At 36.5% G+C, this 17,467-nt stretch overlaps 1 protein-coding gene across 2 annotated transcripts in view; it reads left to right on the top strand.

Moving 5' to 3' along the window:
- LOC141511981 (uncharacterized) overlaps window positions 1-17,249 on the top strand; it is a 63,206-nt gene extending 45,957 nt beyond the window's left edge. The window contains exons 4-5 of one of the 2 annotated variants that reach the window (XM_074220922.1): window positions 11,680-12,094; window positions 12,260-17,249. In XM_074220922.1, coding sequence (XP_074077023.1) covers window positions 11,680-12,094; window positions 12,260-13,126 — 1,282 coding nt within the window. In that variant the 3' untranslated portion in view covers window positions 13,127-17,249. Of the gene's footprint in view, window positions 1-923; window positions 1,050-11,331 lie in introns of both variants that reach the window. The other variant, XM_074220925.1, reaches the window with a different exon arrangement.
- The last annotated feature ends 218 nt before the right edge of the window (window positions 17,250-17,467 follow it).

Here is a 17,467-nt window from a genome sequence, read left to right as displayed (position 1 = left end):
CCTTCTAGGAACCAGAGTATTTTCAGATCTCTCAGTTTCTCCCCATGTCACATATTAGTTGTCTCTTAACTCATTCACTTAACTCATTCTCTTGACTCATTCTCCCATGTTCCAGAGATCAAGATCTATGTTTAGTTTATTTTTCATAAATAAACTGTCAATATCTTTCTCATGAATTAGTTTAAACTAACCCAGTCAATAAAATATTGTACTTTTTTCATAAATGAAAGTATGCTCCTTTCCCCCTCTACAGTACTCTTGTTTTTTTTCTATAAATAAATATGAAAACTAAGGAATATATGCCATTAATACGGCAAAGACATAAGATGTTTTATCCAGAGTCACCTCAAGTCCCTCCTTCACATAACAATAATTCTACATTTGGTTGGAAACAGTCTCATGCCACTCCTTTTAGTCCAGAATGGAATTAATATATAAAACTCCTCTTCATTTTTCATCTAGCTAAGAATTTCTTTCTTCTGGGAATTTATATTATTCCTTTTTTTATTTTCCCTTTGTTGATCAGAGGATTATTTTATTCCCCACAACACACAATACTTGGTAGCTTTCACAAATTCTTAATAGAATGTTCTTTACATAACACCTAAATGACAGATCAAATGAGAAAGTAATTTCATGTCACTTTTTCTTTTTTTCTACCCAGATCATCTCCCTGATTCTCTAGTGAGAAGCTTTTCATAGTAAGACATTTCCCAATTTTTTTCTAACTGAAATGATTAAAACGATTTTTCAACTTCTCATAACTATGAATAGTTTTAAGTGTTGATTCTGGGTTTCATAATAGGTATGACCTATGAGCAAATCCATTTTCTCTGTTTCAGTTTTCTCTTGTCAATTGATTGAGAATAGATGTATTCTGACGTCTTTTTAGCATTTAAGTCGTATGACTTTTCATGATTTAGGAACTGGTGGCATTCAAAGATGTGATTGTGGACTTTACCCAGGAAGAGAGACCCTCTTGGACCATTCTCAGACAGAGCTCTACAAGAATGTCGTGGCAGAGAATTCCCAGAACCTGCTATCTCTAGGTAAGGAGTTCTCCCTCTAGAAATCAATTCTGCCATCTTAGGTGTGTGTCTTAATTCTGACGTGGTGTGCAGGGCTTTGAGAATTTATCAGTTCTTTGAAAGTCAAAAGTACTGATCTTTAAGAGATTGGGTTCTCTTTTTGTTACATAGTTTTCATAAAATTTTCCTCTATTCTATTTCTTCTATTCTATTTTCCTCATTTTCCTCAATTTTTTATTAGAATTATGTTTCAGCTTTGAATTGTTTTATGTGTAATGGATGAACTAAAAAGATAATATAATGAGGCTACTGATTTATAAGATTCTACCGACTATATAAAGGGCCAAATAAATGCCACATTGTTTCTTAAAGTCTTTGTATTAAGTTATAGGAAGCTGCAAGTTTCCTTTGTTGCTCCTAAATTTGTTTTTACTACGTAGTTTCTAGGTAGTTTCAAGTGAAAGATCAAACTAATATTATAGAATCTTCCACTTTGAACTTGTCTCCAAGGTTACATGTAGCCTGACCTCTACCTGAACCTCAATTTTATCTGCAAAATCTCTGAAAACTGATTATACAGCTTTTCAGCAAGAAAGGAACTTCCCCCACTTTCCACTTCCCGAAGTGACTCCTTCCTCATTAGAATTCATCTAGCCTTCAATATGTCTTCTTTTTTTACATTTTTTTTGCAAGGCTAATGGGGTTAAGTGGCTTTATGAATATTATTTCATTTGATTTGCATAACAACACCAGGTGATATCATTACCCTTATTTTACAGGAAAACTGAGACAAAGAAGGACTCTGATTTTCCCATTGTCACACAGCTAGATGGTGTTTGAGCCTGAATTTGATCTCAAGTCTCCCTGACTCCTAGAATTCCTGTTTACTAGGTCACCTGGTTGTCTCCTGGGGGATCATCCTGAGAAGTTTCTTTAGCTAGGAGAAATTTTAAAAATAAGGGATTCTTAAGAAAATGTTATAGCCAATTATCTGGATCTGGGATCAGAAGAAGTTAAGGTCTGATGAATGATGGGAATCATGCCATTTCAATTACAGATGACCAGTGTTGATCCCATCCCCCCCCATCTACCAGCTTTTTCCTTCTAAAGATAAAGACAACAGTGTAGAGGATAGACAATAAGAGGACATGATGGAGAAAAGAAAGTTAATTGTCATAAATAAGAATAAATAAGATAAATTCTCCCACTAAAAATGGCAATGATAGCACTTTGCATTAGAAATAAGAATCCAGGGGCAGCTAGGTGGTATAGTGGATAAAGCACTGGCCCTGGAGTCAGGAGTACCTGGGTTCAAATCCGGTCTCAGACACTTAATAATTACCTAGCTGTGTGGCCTTGGGCAAGCCACTTAACCCCATTTGGCTTGCAAAAACCTAAAAAAAAAAAATTGAAGGATGTCTTTCTGTTAAACAGTTTGGAATTATGCCCCCCAAATCATTCACTTTAAATCAGTGAAAGCTACATGCAGACCTATAAACTAAAGAGATCGAAGAAAAAAAAAGGCATATTGGCACAAAGAAAAATTATAGATACTAATTTTATTGTTGAAGGGGGTAAAGAAAGAAAGGTAATGCCCATGAATTGGCCAATGACTGATGAAGTGATGGTCCAAGAAGATAATAGAACTTTATTGTTTCAGAAGAGATGATGAAAGGCTCAGTTCCAGAGAAATTTGGGAAGATTGATTTGAAGTGATTTAGAGAGTGGTGAGCAGAACTAGGAGAATAGTTCCTGTGAATACAACACTGTTCAGTGCAATGAACAACTGCAATACCGGAGCAGAGCAGGGGCTTCCTAATTCTTTTTTCTTAGAATCCTTTTCACCAACCACTGCAAAAAGTATATTGTGATCCCCATTGGTCATTTGATCTGATACTCAGAAATTCTTTTAAAGTATGTATGAAGTATTTACAGTAGTGACATTAATAATGTCCCCCCCCCAAAGTTCCAAATTTAATATTTACATTAGACTCTAATACTATAAATTATAAAAGTTTATTCTTGTAATTTTGAAAACTAAATTTAAAATTACAAATTGATAAGTATAAAATAATTTTTATTTACTTTTTTTTTTTAGGTTTTTGCAAGGCAATGGGGTTAAGTAGCTTGCCCAAGGCCACACAGATAGGTAATTATTAAGTGTCTGAGACTGGATTTGAACTCCGGTCCTCCTGACTCCAGGGCAGGTGCTCTATCCACTGCACCACCTAGCTGCCCTGCAAGTGAATCTTTGAGAGATCTAAGAGTCTTAGTAAGAAGATAGATGAAAAAAAGTTTCACAGGGCGGCTAGGTGGCGAAATGGATAAAGCACCGGCCTTGGAGTCAGGAGGACCTGGGTTCAAATCCAGTCTCAGACACTTAATAATTACCTAGCTGTGTGGCCTTGGGCAAACCACTTAACCCCATTTGCCTTGCCAAAAACCTAAAAACAAAAAAGTTTCACACTGATAGTAACAGTCCCATGTATTTTTGCTGATGCACTGAAGGTTATTTATGGACCAAAACCCTACAATAATCTCAGCTACTCAGTGCTGATGGAACCATATTGATTAATGAGTAGAACATGGTCCTGGAAAGATGGAATGAGCAATTCCATAATGTTCTCAACAGACCAACATCAATCAATATGGAAACCACTGATTGTATACCACAGGTTAAAATCAATCCCTCTCTAGCCAAATTTCCAAAAACCTATCTAGAGGTTTTGAATTCCATTAGTCTCCTCCTTTTTTTTTTGAACCACAAGAGTCGCTTTATTGAATGAACTTCCATAGAAAGAAGGACAAGTTAGGACAGAATCAGGGTGGGATTGGGGTACAGTTATCCAGACAAAGCTCCTTGATCAGTTCTTCACTAACTTTACCAGAAGGAGGAGACTGAAACTAAAATCTTACTATAGAACTATCCAAAACTGGAGTCTAGACTCTTTTTTGATCCTGGATTTCAGGTAGTCCAATAATTTTTTTCTGGCCTTTTTGTAAAGCAATGGGGTTAAGTGACTTGCCCAAGATCACACAGCTAGATAATTGTTAAGTGTCTGAGATCAAATTTTTAACTCAGGTCCTTCTGACTCCAAGGCTGGTGCCCCCTCAATAATTTTTAAATTATCTCTCTTGGACCTGTTTCCCAGATCACTTGTTTTTCCAGTGAGATATTTCGCATTTTCTTCTAGCTTTTCATTATTTTGGTTTTGTTTTATGGTTTCTTGAATTCTCACAAAGTCATTAGCTTCCCTTTGCCGAATTCTATAATTTAAGAAATTATTTTCTTTTAATGTTTTTTATTTTTTATTTAATATTTATTTTCATTTTGTACAAATAATTTTTATACATTAATAAAATATTCTTGTTTAAGAGTAAACAAAATACCCCCTCCCCCCCATAAATATAGACTCGCTTGAGCAATAAAGTAAAGGGGAGAGGAAAAAAAATTAAAACAAAAAAAATAATAGTAATAATTTGTAGGTATGGCCAGGTGGTGCAATGGATCGAGCACCAGCCCTGGAGCCATGAGCACCCAAGCCCACATCCAGCCCCATACACCCAACAATCACTCAGCCGTGTGACATGCAAGCCACCTGATCCCCACTGCCCTGCGAAAACCAAAAAAAAGAAAAAAAAGACCCCAAATAAAATAAAATAGTAATAATGGTAGGGGTGGCTGGGTGGTGGAAAGAGCATTGGCCCTTGAGCCAGGAGCACTGGGGTCCAAATCCGGCCTCAGACACCCAATGATCACCCTGCTATGTGGCCCCAGGCAGGCCACCCAGCCCCATTTGCCCTGCACCCCCCCCAAAATGATAATAATAAAAAATGTGCTTGACTCTTTGTTCCAACACCAACAACTCTGTCGCAGGTGGATCACATTCTTTATGTTAGGTCCATTATAAAAGTTACTTCCATATTTTTCCACCATTGCCATTGCTGATTGCAACTCCCTCCTTTAGTATTTCTCCACTACCATGTACTATATTTTCTCCTTTCACTCTGACACTGCTGTAGGGTAGCTGAGTGGCACAGCAGACAGATCCCTGGCCCTGGGGCCAAGAGACCCTGAGCCCCCATATACCACCCCTTAGGCCCAGCATCCACCTGGCCCTATGGTCCCAGACAGGCCATCTAATCCCAGCCCCTTGCAAGAAGTTAAAAAGAAAATGTGTTATATCTGACCACTCTCCCCCCATGGTCCATCCTGTCCTCCTTTATTCCCATCCCCACCCCTTCCCCCTGCTCCCCCCTCCTTCTTACTCCAGATGTCTATACCCCATTGAGTATATATGCTGTTTCCTCTCCTAGCCACCTCTGATGAGAGCGAAGATTCCCTCATTCCCCCTTGCTTTCCCCCCTTCCATATCATTGAGGTAGCTCATTGTAATAAAGAAAAATCTTATTTTATGAAATATCTTGGCCTATTCCCTGTCTCCTTTTTCTTCCTCCCATTACATTTCCTTTTTTTCTATTGACTCCATTTTTACTCCATATTTTATCTTCAAATTCAGCTTTCTCCTGTGCTTCAACTATAAAAGCTCCTTCTACCTGCTCTATTAACTGAGAAGGTTCATATGAGTATTATCAGTGTCATTTTTCTATGCAGGAATACATGCAGTTCATCCTCATTAAGTCCCTCATATTCTCCCCCTCTCCTCCATCTCCATGCTTCACCTGAGTCCTGTATCTGAATATCAAACCTTCTGTTCAGCTCTGGACATTCCAAAAGGAACATTTGAAATTCCCCTGGTTCATTGAAAGTCCATTTTTTCCCTTGGAAGAGGACATTCAGCCTTGCTGGGTAGTTGATTCTTGGCTGCATTCTAAGCTCTTTTGCCTTCTGGTATATTATATTCCAAGCCCTACAAGCTTTTAATGTAGTTGCTGCTAAGTCCTGTGTGATCCTGACTGCAGTTCCACAATATTTGAACTGTGTTCTTCTGGCTGTTTGTAATGTTTTCTCTTTGACTTGGGAGTCCTGGAATTTGGCTATAATATTCCTAGGGGTTGGTTTTTTTGGGATCTCTTTCTTGGGGGATTCTCTCCATTTCTATTTTGCCCTCTGCTTCTAGGATATCAGGGCAGTTTTCCTGTAGTAATTCTTTGAAAATGATGTCAAGGCTCTTTTCCTGATCATGACTTTCAGGTATTCCAATAATTTTTAAATTATCTTTCCTAAGTCTGTTTTCCATATCAGTTGTTTTTTCAATGAGATGTTTCACATTTTCTTCTAATTTTTCATTTTTTTTTGGTTTTGAAGTAATGAGTTCTGATTTCTGGTAAATTCATCAATCTACCTGAGTTCAAGGATTTGTTCTCCTCAAGAGAGTTTTCTTATCTCTTTTTCCATCTGGCCAATTTTGCTTTTTAAAGCATTCTTCTCCTCAATAACTTTTTGAACTGTTTTATCCATTTGACCTAAGCTGGTTTTAGCATGCTATTTTCTTCAGCATTTTTTTGGATTTCCTTGACTAAGCTGCTGACTTCATTTTCATGTTTTTCCTGCATCTCTCTCATTTCTTTTCCCAGTTTTTCTTCCAACTCCCTCATTTGATTTTCAGTCTTTTTTGAGCTCTGTCATAGCCTGAGTCCAATTTCTGTTTTTCTTGGCATCTTTAGATGCAAGAAGCTTGTGCTTCCTCATCTTCAGACTGAGTATTTTGATCCTTCTCATATGCAGGCTCATATGCAAAATATTTCTCAATAGTCTTCCTCTTGTTTCTCTGCTTGCTCATTTTCCCAGCCTGAGCCTGGTTTTGGGGTGCTTCCTGAGCTTTTGGGACACTCCCACAAGGGTCTCAGTGTGTGAAGCTCTGTCCTCCCTCCTGGTCTGTGAATGACCATAAGCGCCCTCCTCTGCCATGGGGCTGAGGTGGGGGGTCCTGCTGTTCTCTGGGGGGCCTAGACTGGGTTCAGGATCTGAATGTGGTCAGTACCCCAGTGTCCTGTTCCAGGGGTAGAGGACAGAGCTCCACAGTCTGGTTTTTAAGATGTTATTTTCTTCAGTATTTTTTATATCTCTTTCATCAAGCAGCTAACTCAGTTCACACTATTTTCTTACATAACATTTACCAGCTGTGGGCTGAGAGCTCTGAAAGCTGCTGCAACTGCTGATTCAGGGGCGCCCGAGGCTTGCTCTTGGTCTTTTGGGATCAGGTCTGCATTGTTGAGGCCTGTGCCGAACTGTGCTCCAATCCCACCCTGGTGCAATAGCCATTTCCTCCCCATCTTCCAAGTTGTCCTTGGGAATCTCTAGGCTGAGAGGTCTGGAAACCCCATCCTACCACTGACCCAGTTGCCCAATTTCTTACTTCTGAATTGCTGGTCCCAGTTTGTTCCAGCACAGCCCCCACTACTTTGCACTCCTTTCTCACTCTGATGCAACAGACCATTCTGTACATATATCAGGTTGTCTTGGACTGGAGCATTGTTTCACTCAGTCTTTTTGTGGATTCTGCCCCTCTGGAAGCTGGTTAGAGCCATTATTTAAGGTATTTGGAGTGGAATCCCTGCCTTTACTGGGTTATCTTCCCAAAGTTTCAACTTATTTTTTCTAAGAGAAAGTAAGCTCAGCATTCTGTTTCCTTTTCTGTTCATTTTGACAATTTACATTTTTTTGTAAATATTTACCTATTTTCTCTTTGATGATTAGATTTGTTGGCATGTACTTGGGCAAAATAGCTCCTAATAATTGCTTTAATTCCCTTCCCATTTGTGATAAATTGACCCTTTTCATTAAAAAAAATTTTGTGTGACATTTTGGGGTCTGCACTGTTTCCTTTCCTCCCTCCCCACTGCACACTAGAGAAAACCACCTTTGATATATGCAATAAATTATGTAAAATCAAACTGCATACTTCTGTTTGTCAGCTCTTTCTCTGGAAGTAAATAGCATTTTGCTTCATAGGTTCTTTATAGTTGATGTGAATATTTATAATACTCAGAATAACTTGGTTATTCACAGTTATTCTTTGAAGAATATTGATGTTACTATGTACGAGGTTCTCTTAGTTTTGTTCACTCTACTTTTCATTATTTGATGGAAGCCTTTTCATGTTTTTCTGCAATCAACCCTCATTATTTCTTATAGCACAATCTTATTCCATCACAGAGATATAACACAATTTATGTAGACATTCCCCAACTGAAGGGATTCTCCACAATTCTTGTTCCTTCAATCACAGAGACAGTATCAAAAATATTTATATTTATATTATAAATAGGTTATTTTTCTTTTGTCTTGATCATCTTGAGAAATGGGCCTAATGGTTGTTTTGCTGAGTCAAAGGGTACATACAGTTTTATAACTCTTTAGGCATAATTCCAGATTTCTTTCCAAAATGGTTGTATCACTTTACAATTTCATCAAGAGAATACTAATGTCCTGATTTTTCCACATCCTGTCCAACATCTTTCATTTTCCCTTTCTATCATTTTAGCCATCTGATAGATATAAGATGTTATCATAATGTTGTTTTAATTTGCATTTCTCTATCCAATGATGATTTAAAGAAATTTTCATGTGACTATATAGATTTGATACCTTTTCATTTTTGATACTGGTAATTCGGATTTCTTTATTTTTTACTCAAATTATCTAATGGTTTATCTTACTGAGTTTTTTTTTATAAAACCATCTTCTAATTTTATTACTTCATTTTCAATTTTATTAATATCTCTTGATATTCAGCATTTTCAATTTGGTGTTTAAGTTGGGATTAAATATTTTTTTCTAGCTTTCTTAATTCCATGCCCAATTAATTTATCCGTTCTTTCTCTATTTTATTGATGTAAGCATTTTGAGATATAAAATATCCCTAAGATTTGGTTTGGCTGCATCCCATAAATTTTGGTATGTTTTCTCATCATCATCATCATTATTATTATTATTATTATTATTATTATTATTATTATTATCCTCTTTAGTGAAATTATTATTTCTATGATTTGTTCTTTCACTCACTCATTCTTTAAGATTATTTCGTTTGCAACTAATCTTTAATCAATGTCTCCATGATCCTTTATTGAATATAATTTTTATTTCTTTATGTTCTGAAAAGGATCCATTTCACCTTTCTGCTTTTTTTGCATTTGCTTGTGAGGTTTTTAAACCCTAAAACAGTCTTGAAAGGTACCCTTTATAGACACAAAAAGGGTATTTTTTTATTCCCATTAAATTTTTCTCCAGAGGTCTGTCACATCTAACTTTTCCAAAATTCTGTTCATCTTCTTAAGTTCTTTGTTATCTTTGTGGTAAGATTAGTCTAATTTAAAGAGGGGCCAGTTTAGGTTCCTTGCCAATATAGTTTTATTATCTATTTTCTCCTGTAACTCATTTAACTTGTTCTGTAAGAATCTGGATGCTATGCCAATTGCTGTACGTATATTTAGTATTGATATTATTTCATTTTGTATGGCAAGCATTAGCAAAATTTAGTTCTCCTGCTTATCTCTTATTAAGTTTTATTTTCCACTGGAAAACTGTATTTGTTGCAAAATCCACTATTAGTTATCTAATGTTATATTCAAGAATTTTTAGCTTAAACCCCTTGGACCCTCATCACCAACTCCTAAGCCCTTTTTAGGTTTATGATCTTATGAACTTTCAGTATTTCTGTATAACTACTCAACTCTCTTTTTTTTCCTTGCAAGGCAATGGCATTAAGTGACTTGCCCAAGGTCACACAGCTAGGTAATTATTGTCTGAGGTTAAATTTGAACTCAGGTCCTTCTGACTCTGGGGCTGGTGCTCTAGCCACTGTACCACCTAGCCACACCTCCACATCACCAACTCCTAAGAATTTCTTGATTCCTTAAGTGAGAAGGATTAGGGGAAGCTTGGTGGCACAGTGGCTAGAGCACCAGCTCTGGAGTCAGGAGGAAGTGAATTCAAATCCAGCCTCAGACATTTGACAATTGTTTGCTCTGTAACCCTGAGCAAGGCACTTAATCTTAATTGCCTCACATCCCAGACCAGTTCCAGTAGTCCTGATTTATATCTGGCACTGGACCCAAACGACTCTGGAGAAGAAAGTGAGACTAGTGACTTAGCATAGCCCCCTCTCACTAAAATCCAGTTCATGTGCATGCCATGATATCACCTTCCTGATGACATGGTCCTTTTTGAGAACAAAGGACAAAACTAACAACAGCAAGGCGGGAGGACTAAGTATACCAGGCTCTTCACTTCCTAGCAGAATGATGGCGGACTCAAAGTCCAGAATTGGAAATTATATTTTAGATATGAAAATGAAAAGATTTTTTTAAGATTGTGATTATTATAAAGATTTGTGGGTTTTTTATTTAGAGAACAGAGGCATTCAGAAATAAAATTTAAAAATAAAGGTATATCAGGGCAGCTAGGTGGCATAGTGGATAAAGCACCAACCCTGGAGTCAGGAGTACCTTGGTTCAAATCCGGTCTCAGACGCTTAATAATTACCTAGCTGTGTGGCCTTGGGTAAGCCACTTAACCCCATTTGCCTTGCAAAAACCTAAAAAAAAAAAGTGATATACTATAATATAATCTAGTGGGAAAATACAAAAAAGAAAAGATTGGGACTCATGATGAGGGTCTTATTTAAGTCTGCAAAAATATTATAAGGGACTCCCTGGGAATTTTCATTGTGTTTAAAGAAATGATAGTGAAATAAAATGAATATTTAATGCAGGTAATAAATAATCATTTTATTTCACTGTCATATTTAGAAATCTGAATAGATTAAAAGAAAATGTGACCATATCTTAACATTATTATAAGACCACTGAGAAGAGTAAGTTCATTTCTCAGATTAGCATGAAACTTACAAAGAATTAGCATATGACAGAGAATCAAAATTGGTCACTGCAGAAAAGCATGGAGATTAACTGAACAGAACAAAATTGTCATAAAAATGCATTTAAAGCAAGCTTGGAGAGTTAAATGGAGACCATCTGTCTAGTGTAGTGGACAGAATACACTTAGGCATCAGGTTTGAGTTCTCATCTGCAGGGATTTGAGTCAGATCACTCAGTCATGGTCTGAGACCTCATCGTCTGAGTTGTAAAGTCTATTAACCCTCAAATTCTCTTTGTCTCAGATTTGTTGTGAAGATCCAATATGATTGGATTCTGTGTAAAATGATGTATTGATTAAATTATCTTATTGCTGTGAGCTAATAGCATCTTAAAATAATTGATTCCACTTCAGTTTGAAAATTCTTCTTTTTGACTAGGGAAATGGAAACCATTTTTACATTCTGCCAACAGAAGTGGATTTATTTATACATTGTCCATGTTTGTTTGTTTCCATCAGATGCAAAGACCAGGGTTGACGGAGGAGAAGAGTACTAATCTGAAAAGTGACCTCTTGGAAAGACTGTACTGAAGACAGGCTGGTTTTGCTAAACACGAGAGAATTCACACTGGAGAGAATCATTGTGAATACAGGCAGGTCACCTACAAAGACTTTGAGAATGAATTCCAGTGATGCTGAAGATGAGAGAATAAAAACTGAAGAGAAACCTCATGAGTGTCATGAATGTGATAAATCTTCCCTTTTGGTACATAATAGAATCCACACTGGAGAGAAATCTGATGAATGTAATGAACCCAGAAAGATGTTTAGAGAAAGATCTACTCTTGCCAAACCTCAGAGGATCCTTACTGGAGAACAATCTTACATTTGTAATCAATGTGGAAAGAATTTCCAATGTTACTCCAAATTTGCTGAGCATCAGAGAATCCACACTGGAGAGAAGCCTTATGAGTGTAATGAATGTGGAAGGGCTTTCACCCAACACTCCAATCTTGTTAAACACCAGAAAATTCATGCTGGGGAGAAACCTTATGGATGTAATGAATGTGGAAGAACTTTCACACAGCAGTCCAATCTTGCCAAACACCAGAGAATTCACACTGGAGAAAAACCTTATGAATGTAATGAATGTGGAAAGGCTTTCACCCAGCATTCCAATCTTGCTAAACATCAGAGAATTCACGCTGGAGAGAAGCCTTATGAATGTAATGAATGTGGAAAGGCTTTCACACAGAGCTCAAATCTTGCTAAACATCAGAGAGTTCACACTGGAGAGAAAAATTATGAATATGATAAACATACAAACACTTTAAGAGAGAGTTCTCCTCCTGATAAACATCAGAGAACCTACACTGGGGAACAATCTTACATATGTGATCAATGTGGAAAGAATTTCCGATGTTATTCCAAATTTGCTGAACATCAGAGAATCCACACTGGAGAGAAACCTTATGAATGTAATGAATGTGGAAGGGCTTTCACACAGTACTCCAATCTTGTTAAACATCAGAAAATTCATGCTGGAGAGAAACCTTATGAATGTAGTGTATGTGGAAGGGCCTTCACACAGCAGTCCAATCTTGCTAAACATCAGAGAATTCACACTGGAGAGAAACCTTATGAATGTAATGAATGTGGAAAGGCTTTCACACAGAGCTCAAATCTTTCTAAACATCAGAGAATCCATGCTGGGGATAAGCCTTATGATTGTCATTCATGTGGAAAAGCTTTTAGTGCACATTCAAACCTTATTAAACATCAGAGAATCCACACTAGAGAGAAACTTTATGAATGTAATAAATATAGAAAGAATTTCAGAGAGCGATCTACTCTTGCTAAGTCTCAGAGTATCCAGACTGGAGAACAATCTTATATATGTAATCAGTGTGGAAAGAATGTCAAATGTTACTCCAAATTTGCTGAACATCAGAGAATCCACACTGGAGAAAAACCTTATGAATGTAATGAATGTGGAAGAGCTTTCACACAGCATTCCAATCTTGTTAAACATCTGAGAATCCATGCTGGGGAGAAACCTTATGAATGTAATGAATGTGGAAGGGCTTTCACACAGCGCTCCAATCTTTCTAAACATCAGAGAATTCACACTGGAGAGAAACCTTTTGAATGTAATGAATGTGGAAAGGCTTTCACACAGAGCTCAAATCTTGCTAAACACCAGAGAATTCATGCTGGAGATAAACCTTATAAATGTAATGAATGTGGAAAGACTTTCACACAGAGCTCAAATCTTGCTAAACATCAGAGAGTCCACCTTGGAGAGAAATTTTAGAAATGTCTGGAATGTGGTAAACTTTTAATGTACATTCTCTTCTGACAAGACATCAAAGAATCCATTCTAAAGGAAAAACCTCATTAATACAATCAGCATGGAAAGTCATCGAGGCTAAAGCTATTCCTCGTTTCCTGTCAGAACATTCATAGGACAGAGAAATCACATCCCTATAATGGATAAGGAAAGGCATCCAAATGGAGTACCTTGTTAGGCATCAGGCAGTTCACCTTGGGAATATCCCCTATATGCACTCAATTTGGGAAAATCTTTAGCCTGAAATCTTCTCTTGCTTTATAGCAAGGATTTACAGTGGAGAGAATATTTAAGAATGTGCTTAATGAGGTCCTGTCTTTCCTTGGAAGGCAGAGGTTCCTAGACATCAAATATACAAAATAGAAAGAAACCTTATAAAAGCAGTCATTGCGGTTAGGCCTTCACCTGGAATTAATACTTGTGTGTATATTGGGAAAATCTTGCTAGAGTTAAAACTTAGGGATCAATTTAATAAGAGAAGCTATCTTCTGTACAAGAAGTCTCATTAAACATTGCAAATTTTATTCTCTGCACAAAGCCCCGTAAATGGATTGAATTTTTTTCTGAAATTCTATGGTTTCTCCTGACTCCTCTAAAATGCCATGGCATTCCTATCCCGTAGTTTCTTCAGACATTCCCCATTTGATTGGTACTCACATTGTTTCATGATCTTAGCTGGCACAAAAAGTCTTGGGATAAATATTTTGGAATCTGTTGAATATTTATTTTTGTAATGATTTCTTTTTTTTTTAGCCTGCTGGGTGACAGAAGAGATAGAGGGCTTTCCCTGAATGCACAAGACCTGAGTTTGTTTAGTCTCTGATACTTACTGGCTGTGTGACTTTGGGCAAGTCACTTAACTAATTCCTGCCTGAGTTTCCTCATCTGCAAAATGGGAATAGCAATAGCACCTACCAAATGACAAGCATAATGATTTCAAAAAAAGTTTCAAAAGACTTACATGAACTGATACAAAGTGAAGGGAACAGAGCCAAATAAACATTGTACACAGTAACAGTAGTATTTCACATTGAAAAATTCTGAATGACTTAGTTCTTCTCGGCCATACAATGATCCAAGACAATCCCAAAGGACTCATGATGAAAAATACCATCCCTATCCAAAGAAAAAACATATGTTGTGTGAATATGAACTGAAGCAGACTATTTTTCACTTAATTTCTGTTTTTTGGTTTGTGTCTTCTTATACAAAATGACAATTTTGAAAATGTTTTAAATGATTGCACATGTTTAACCTATATCAGATTGTTTACTATCTCAGGGAGGACTGAGGAGAGGGAAGGACAGATAATATTTGGAACTCAAAACCTTAAAAAAAATAACATGTTAAAAAATTGTTTTTTCATGTAATTGGGGAGAAAAATAACATTATTTAAAAAATGAGTCATTATTGGTTTACCAGCAATTTTTAAATAAAGCATGTCAAAGATATTTTTAAAAATTGAATTGATTTTTGAATGTCATAATAAATTATAATCATTTATTAACAATAAATGAGATATCTGTTTCAAAATAAAAGTAATGAGACCTACCGCCAAGAGTTGATGAGATCAGAGGAGACAATATTTGTCAAGTGCTTGGCAAGCATTAAGTTAGAAGTAAATGTCAATTTATTATTATTGTTTCCCCTCAGATCGTGTCATAGCAAAGTCTGTGTTCTTTTTTTTTTACGATTTTGCAAGGCAAATGGGGTTCAGTGGCTTGCCCAAGGCCACACAGCTGGGTAATTATGAAGTGTCTGAGCCCGGATTTGAACCCAGGTAGTCCTGACTCCAGGGCTGGTGCTTTATCCACTGTGCCACCTAGTCGCCCCCTAAAGTCTGTGTTCTAAATGACATGAATAATTTAATCACTTTTCATTCAAATTGTTATTCAGAACAGCATAGATAAAAGCAGTATGTTATAATGAATAGGGAACAAGGCTTAGAGTTGGAATGACTTTGGTTCAAGTCCTGCCTCAGATGCTCTCTAGCTGTGTGAAGGTAAGGAACAATGTCTATCTGCCTCAGTTTATGTATCTGTCTAAAATGAGGGAATTGAACTCAGTTATTTCTATTTCTATTTCTCTACAACTCTAAATCTGTGTTCTGGTTAAAATTATGTTCACATATCTCTTTCCAAAGTCTCTTCCAGTATTCCAGGAAGGAGGCCTTGCAGAAAGTGAAAGTTACTTAAATTTTCTTGTCCTACCTAAAAATAGCCTGTACACATTATGTGTGTCTTATACATTAAAGAAAATGAGTATATCAATCCTGTATTCAAACCAAAGTGTCACCAAAAAACGGATATAGAACATAATACAAAAAATTAAAGGGAAAAAAATAGTGGATTTTTAATGTGAAAAAATGAATGCATCTAAAATGTAAAAGGGAAACAATTCATCAGAAAAATGATCAAAAGCTTTGGATGGACATGTTTTATTTGTTTTTTGCAAGGCAATGGGGTTAAGTGACTTCCCTAAGGTCATTCAGTTAGGTAATTATTAAATGCTTAAGTTCAAATTTGAACTCAGGTCCTCCTGACTCCAGGGCTGGTGTTCTATTCACTACACCACCTAGCTGCCCCTCAAGATGTGTTTTTAAAAAAAGAAACATGAAAAAATGCTTCAAATCTTCATTCACTAATCCAAATCACTAATAATTAGAAAGATTTTCAGATTGATAAAGATGCTAAGAAGGGCAGCTAAATGAGGTGATGAATAGAACGTTGGGAACTTAGGAAGATCTGAGTTCAAATTTGGCTTTAGACACTTGTTAGCAGTGTGACCCTGAACAGGTCACTCAATTATGTTTGCCTCAGAGTCTTATCTGGAAAAGAAAATGACAGTCTTAAATGTTGGAGGGAATTTACAAACATGAATCAGGGACAATGTTCCTGCATGCTAAGTCCTTCTTCTAGGAGTTTGGTAGCATCATCTTTGATTCTCTGGAGACATGGTTGGTCATCACACTGATCAAGGTTCTTAAGTTTTCTCGACTTATTTTTCCTCACAATATCACTTTTATTTGTAAAGTGTTCTGGTTCTGCTTACTTTACATTAATTCATACATCCTTCCTTTCCCTACAACCTTCATTTCTTTTTTTTAAGGTTTTTTTGCAAGGCAAATGGAATTAAGTGGCTTGCCCAAGGCCACACAGCTAAGTAATTATCAAGTGTCTGAGACCCGATTTGAACCCAGGTCCTCCTGACTCCAGGGCCGCTGCTTTATCCACTGCGCCACCTAGCCTCCCCCCAACCCTCATTTCTTACATCACTCTCATGGAAATGACAAATATTTGGGGGAAATTATTTCTCTTGACTACTATGCATTAATTTCAAGAGTCTGGAGGAGAGTCAAAGGGAAAGACAATGAATATTAATTTTTAATTTAAATTTTAAAAACCTAACTTAGCATGTATCTTAATACTTGTAGGCACCTTAATTCTCTGATGATGGAGCTATAGAACCCCCAAAATGACTAATACCCTTTGACTCATGATATCACTAGAGTGTATGCATGTATGTTAAGTCAAAGAGGGAAAAGACTCAAGTAAAAAAGTATTTATAATAACTCCTTCTTTTATGGTAAAGAAATAGAAATTGAGATGTGATCTACCATTGGGCAATAATTGAACAAACATCTGAATGGAAGTGAACAAAGATGGGCAGAAAAGTGACATGAACTGTTGAAGAGTCAACTGAATTACTTTAATGGAACAAATGTTAATAATAACATTTTTTTTTTAGGTTTTTGCAAGGCAAATGGGGTTAAGTGGCTTGCCAAGGCCACACAGCTAGGTAATTATTAAGTGTCTAAGGTCACATTTGAACTCAGGTCCTCCTGACTCCAGGGCTGGTGCTGCGCCACCTAGCCACCCTTGGGGATCATTTTTAATGGAAAAATGACATTTTGATGGAAACTAGGAACAGAATTGGTCTTCTATCACTCCACAAAAAAATAAAAGGAAGGAATTCATTGGTTGTTTTTAATACTCACAGAATAGAACAAGACAAAGGCAAAAATGATTCAGAACTGATTTGAAAATTCCATATTAAATTTTTTAATATCTCAATATGAAAATCAAGCAATAAATAGGAGAAATTATTTCATCTACAATGCTTTCTTCTAATTTTTTATATATATACTCTATATAATATATTCATTCTGCTTCATGGTTGTGAAATTTAAAATAAATATTTCTACTTTACTTTTTATCATTTTTGCCAATTTTGAAGGCATTCTCTCTATTCCTTGGATATAATGACTAATTGGTTTTTTATATGACCTTTCATATAATATCCAGC

Source organism: Macrotis lagotis, chromosome 1 (genome assembly GCF_037893015.1).
Source record: "Macrotis lagotis isolate mMagLag1 chromosome 1, bilby.v1.9.chrom.fasta, whole genome shotgun sequence".
Classification (NCBI taxonomy): Eukaryota; Metazoa; Chordata; class Mammalia; order Peramelemorphia; family Peramelidae; genus Macrotis; species Macrotis lagotis.
Note: the sequence above shows the minus strand (reverse complement) of the source record. Positions and strands in the feature narration are given on the sequence as shown.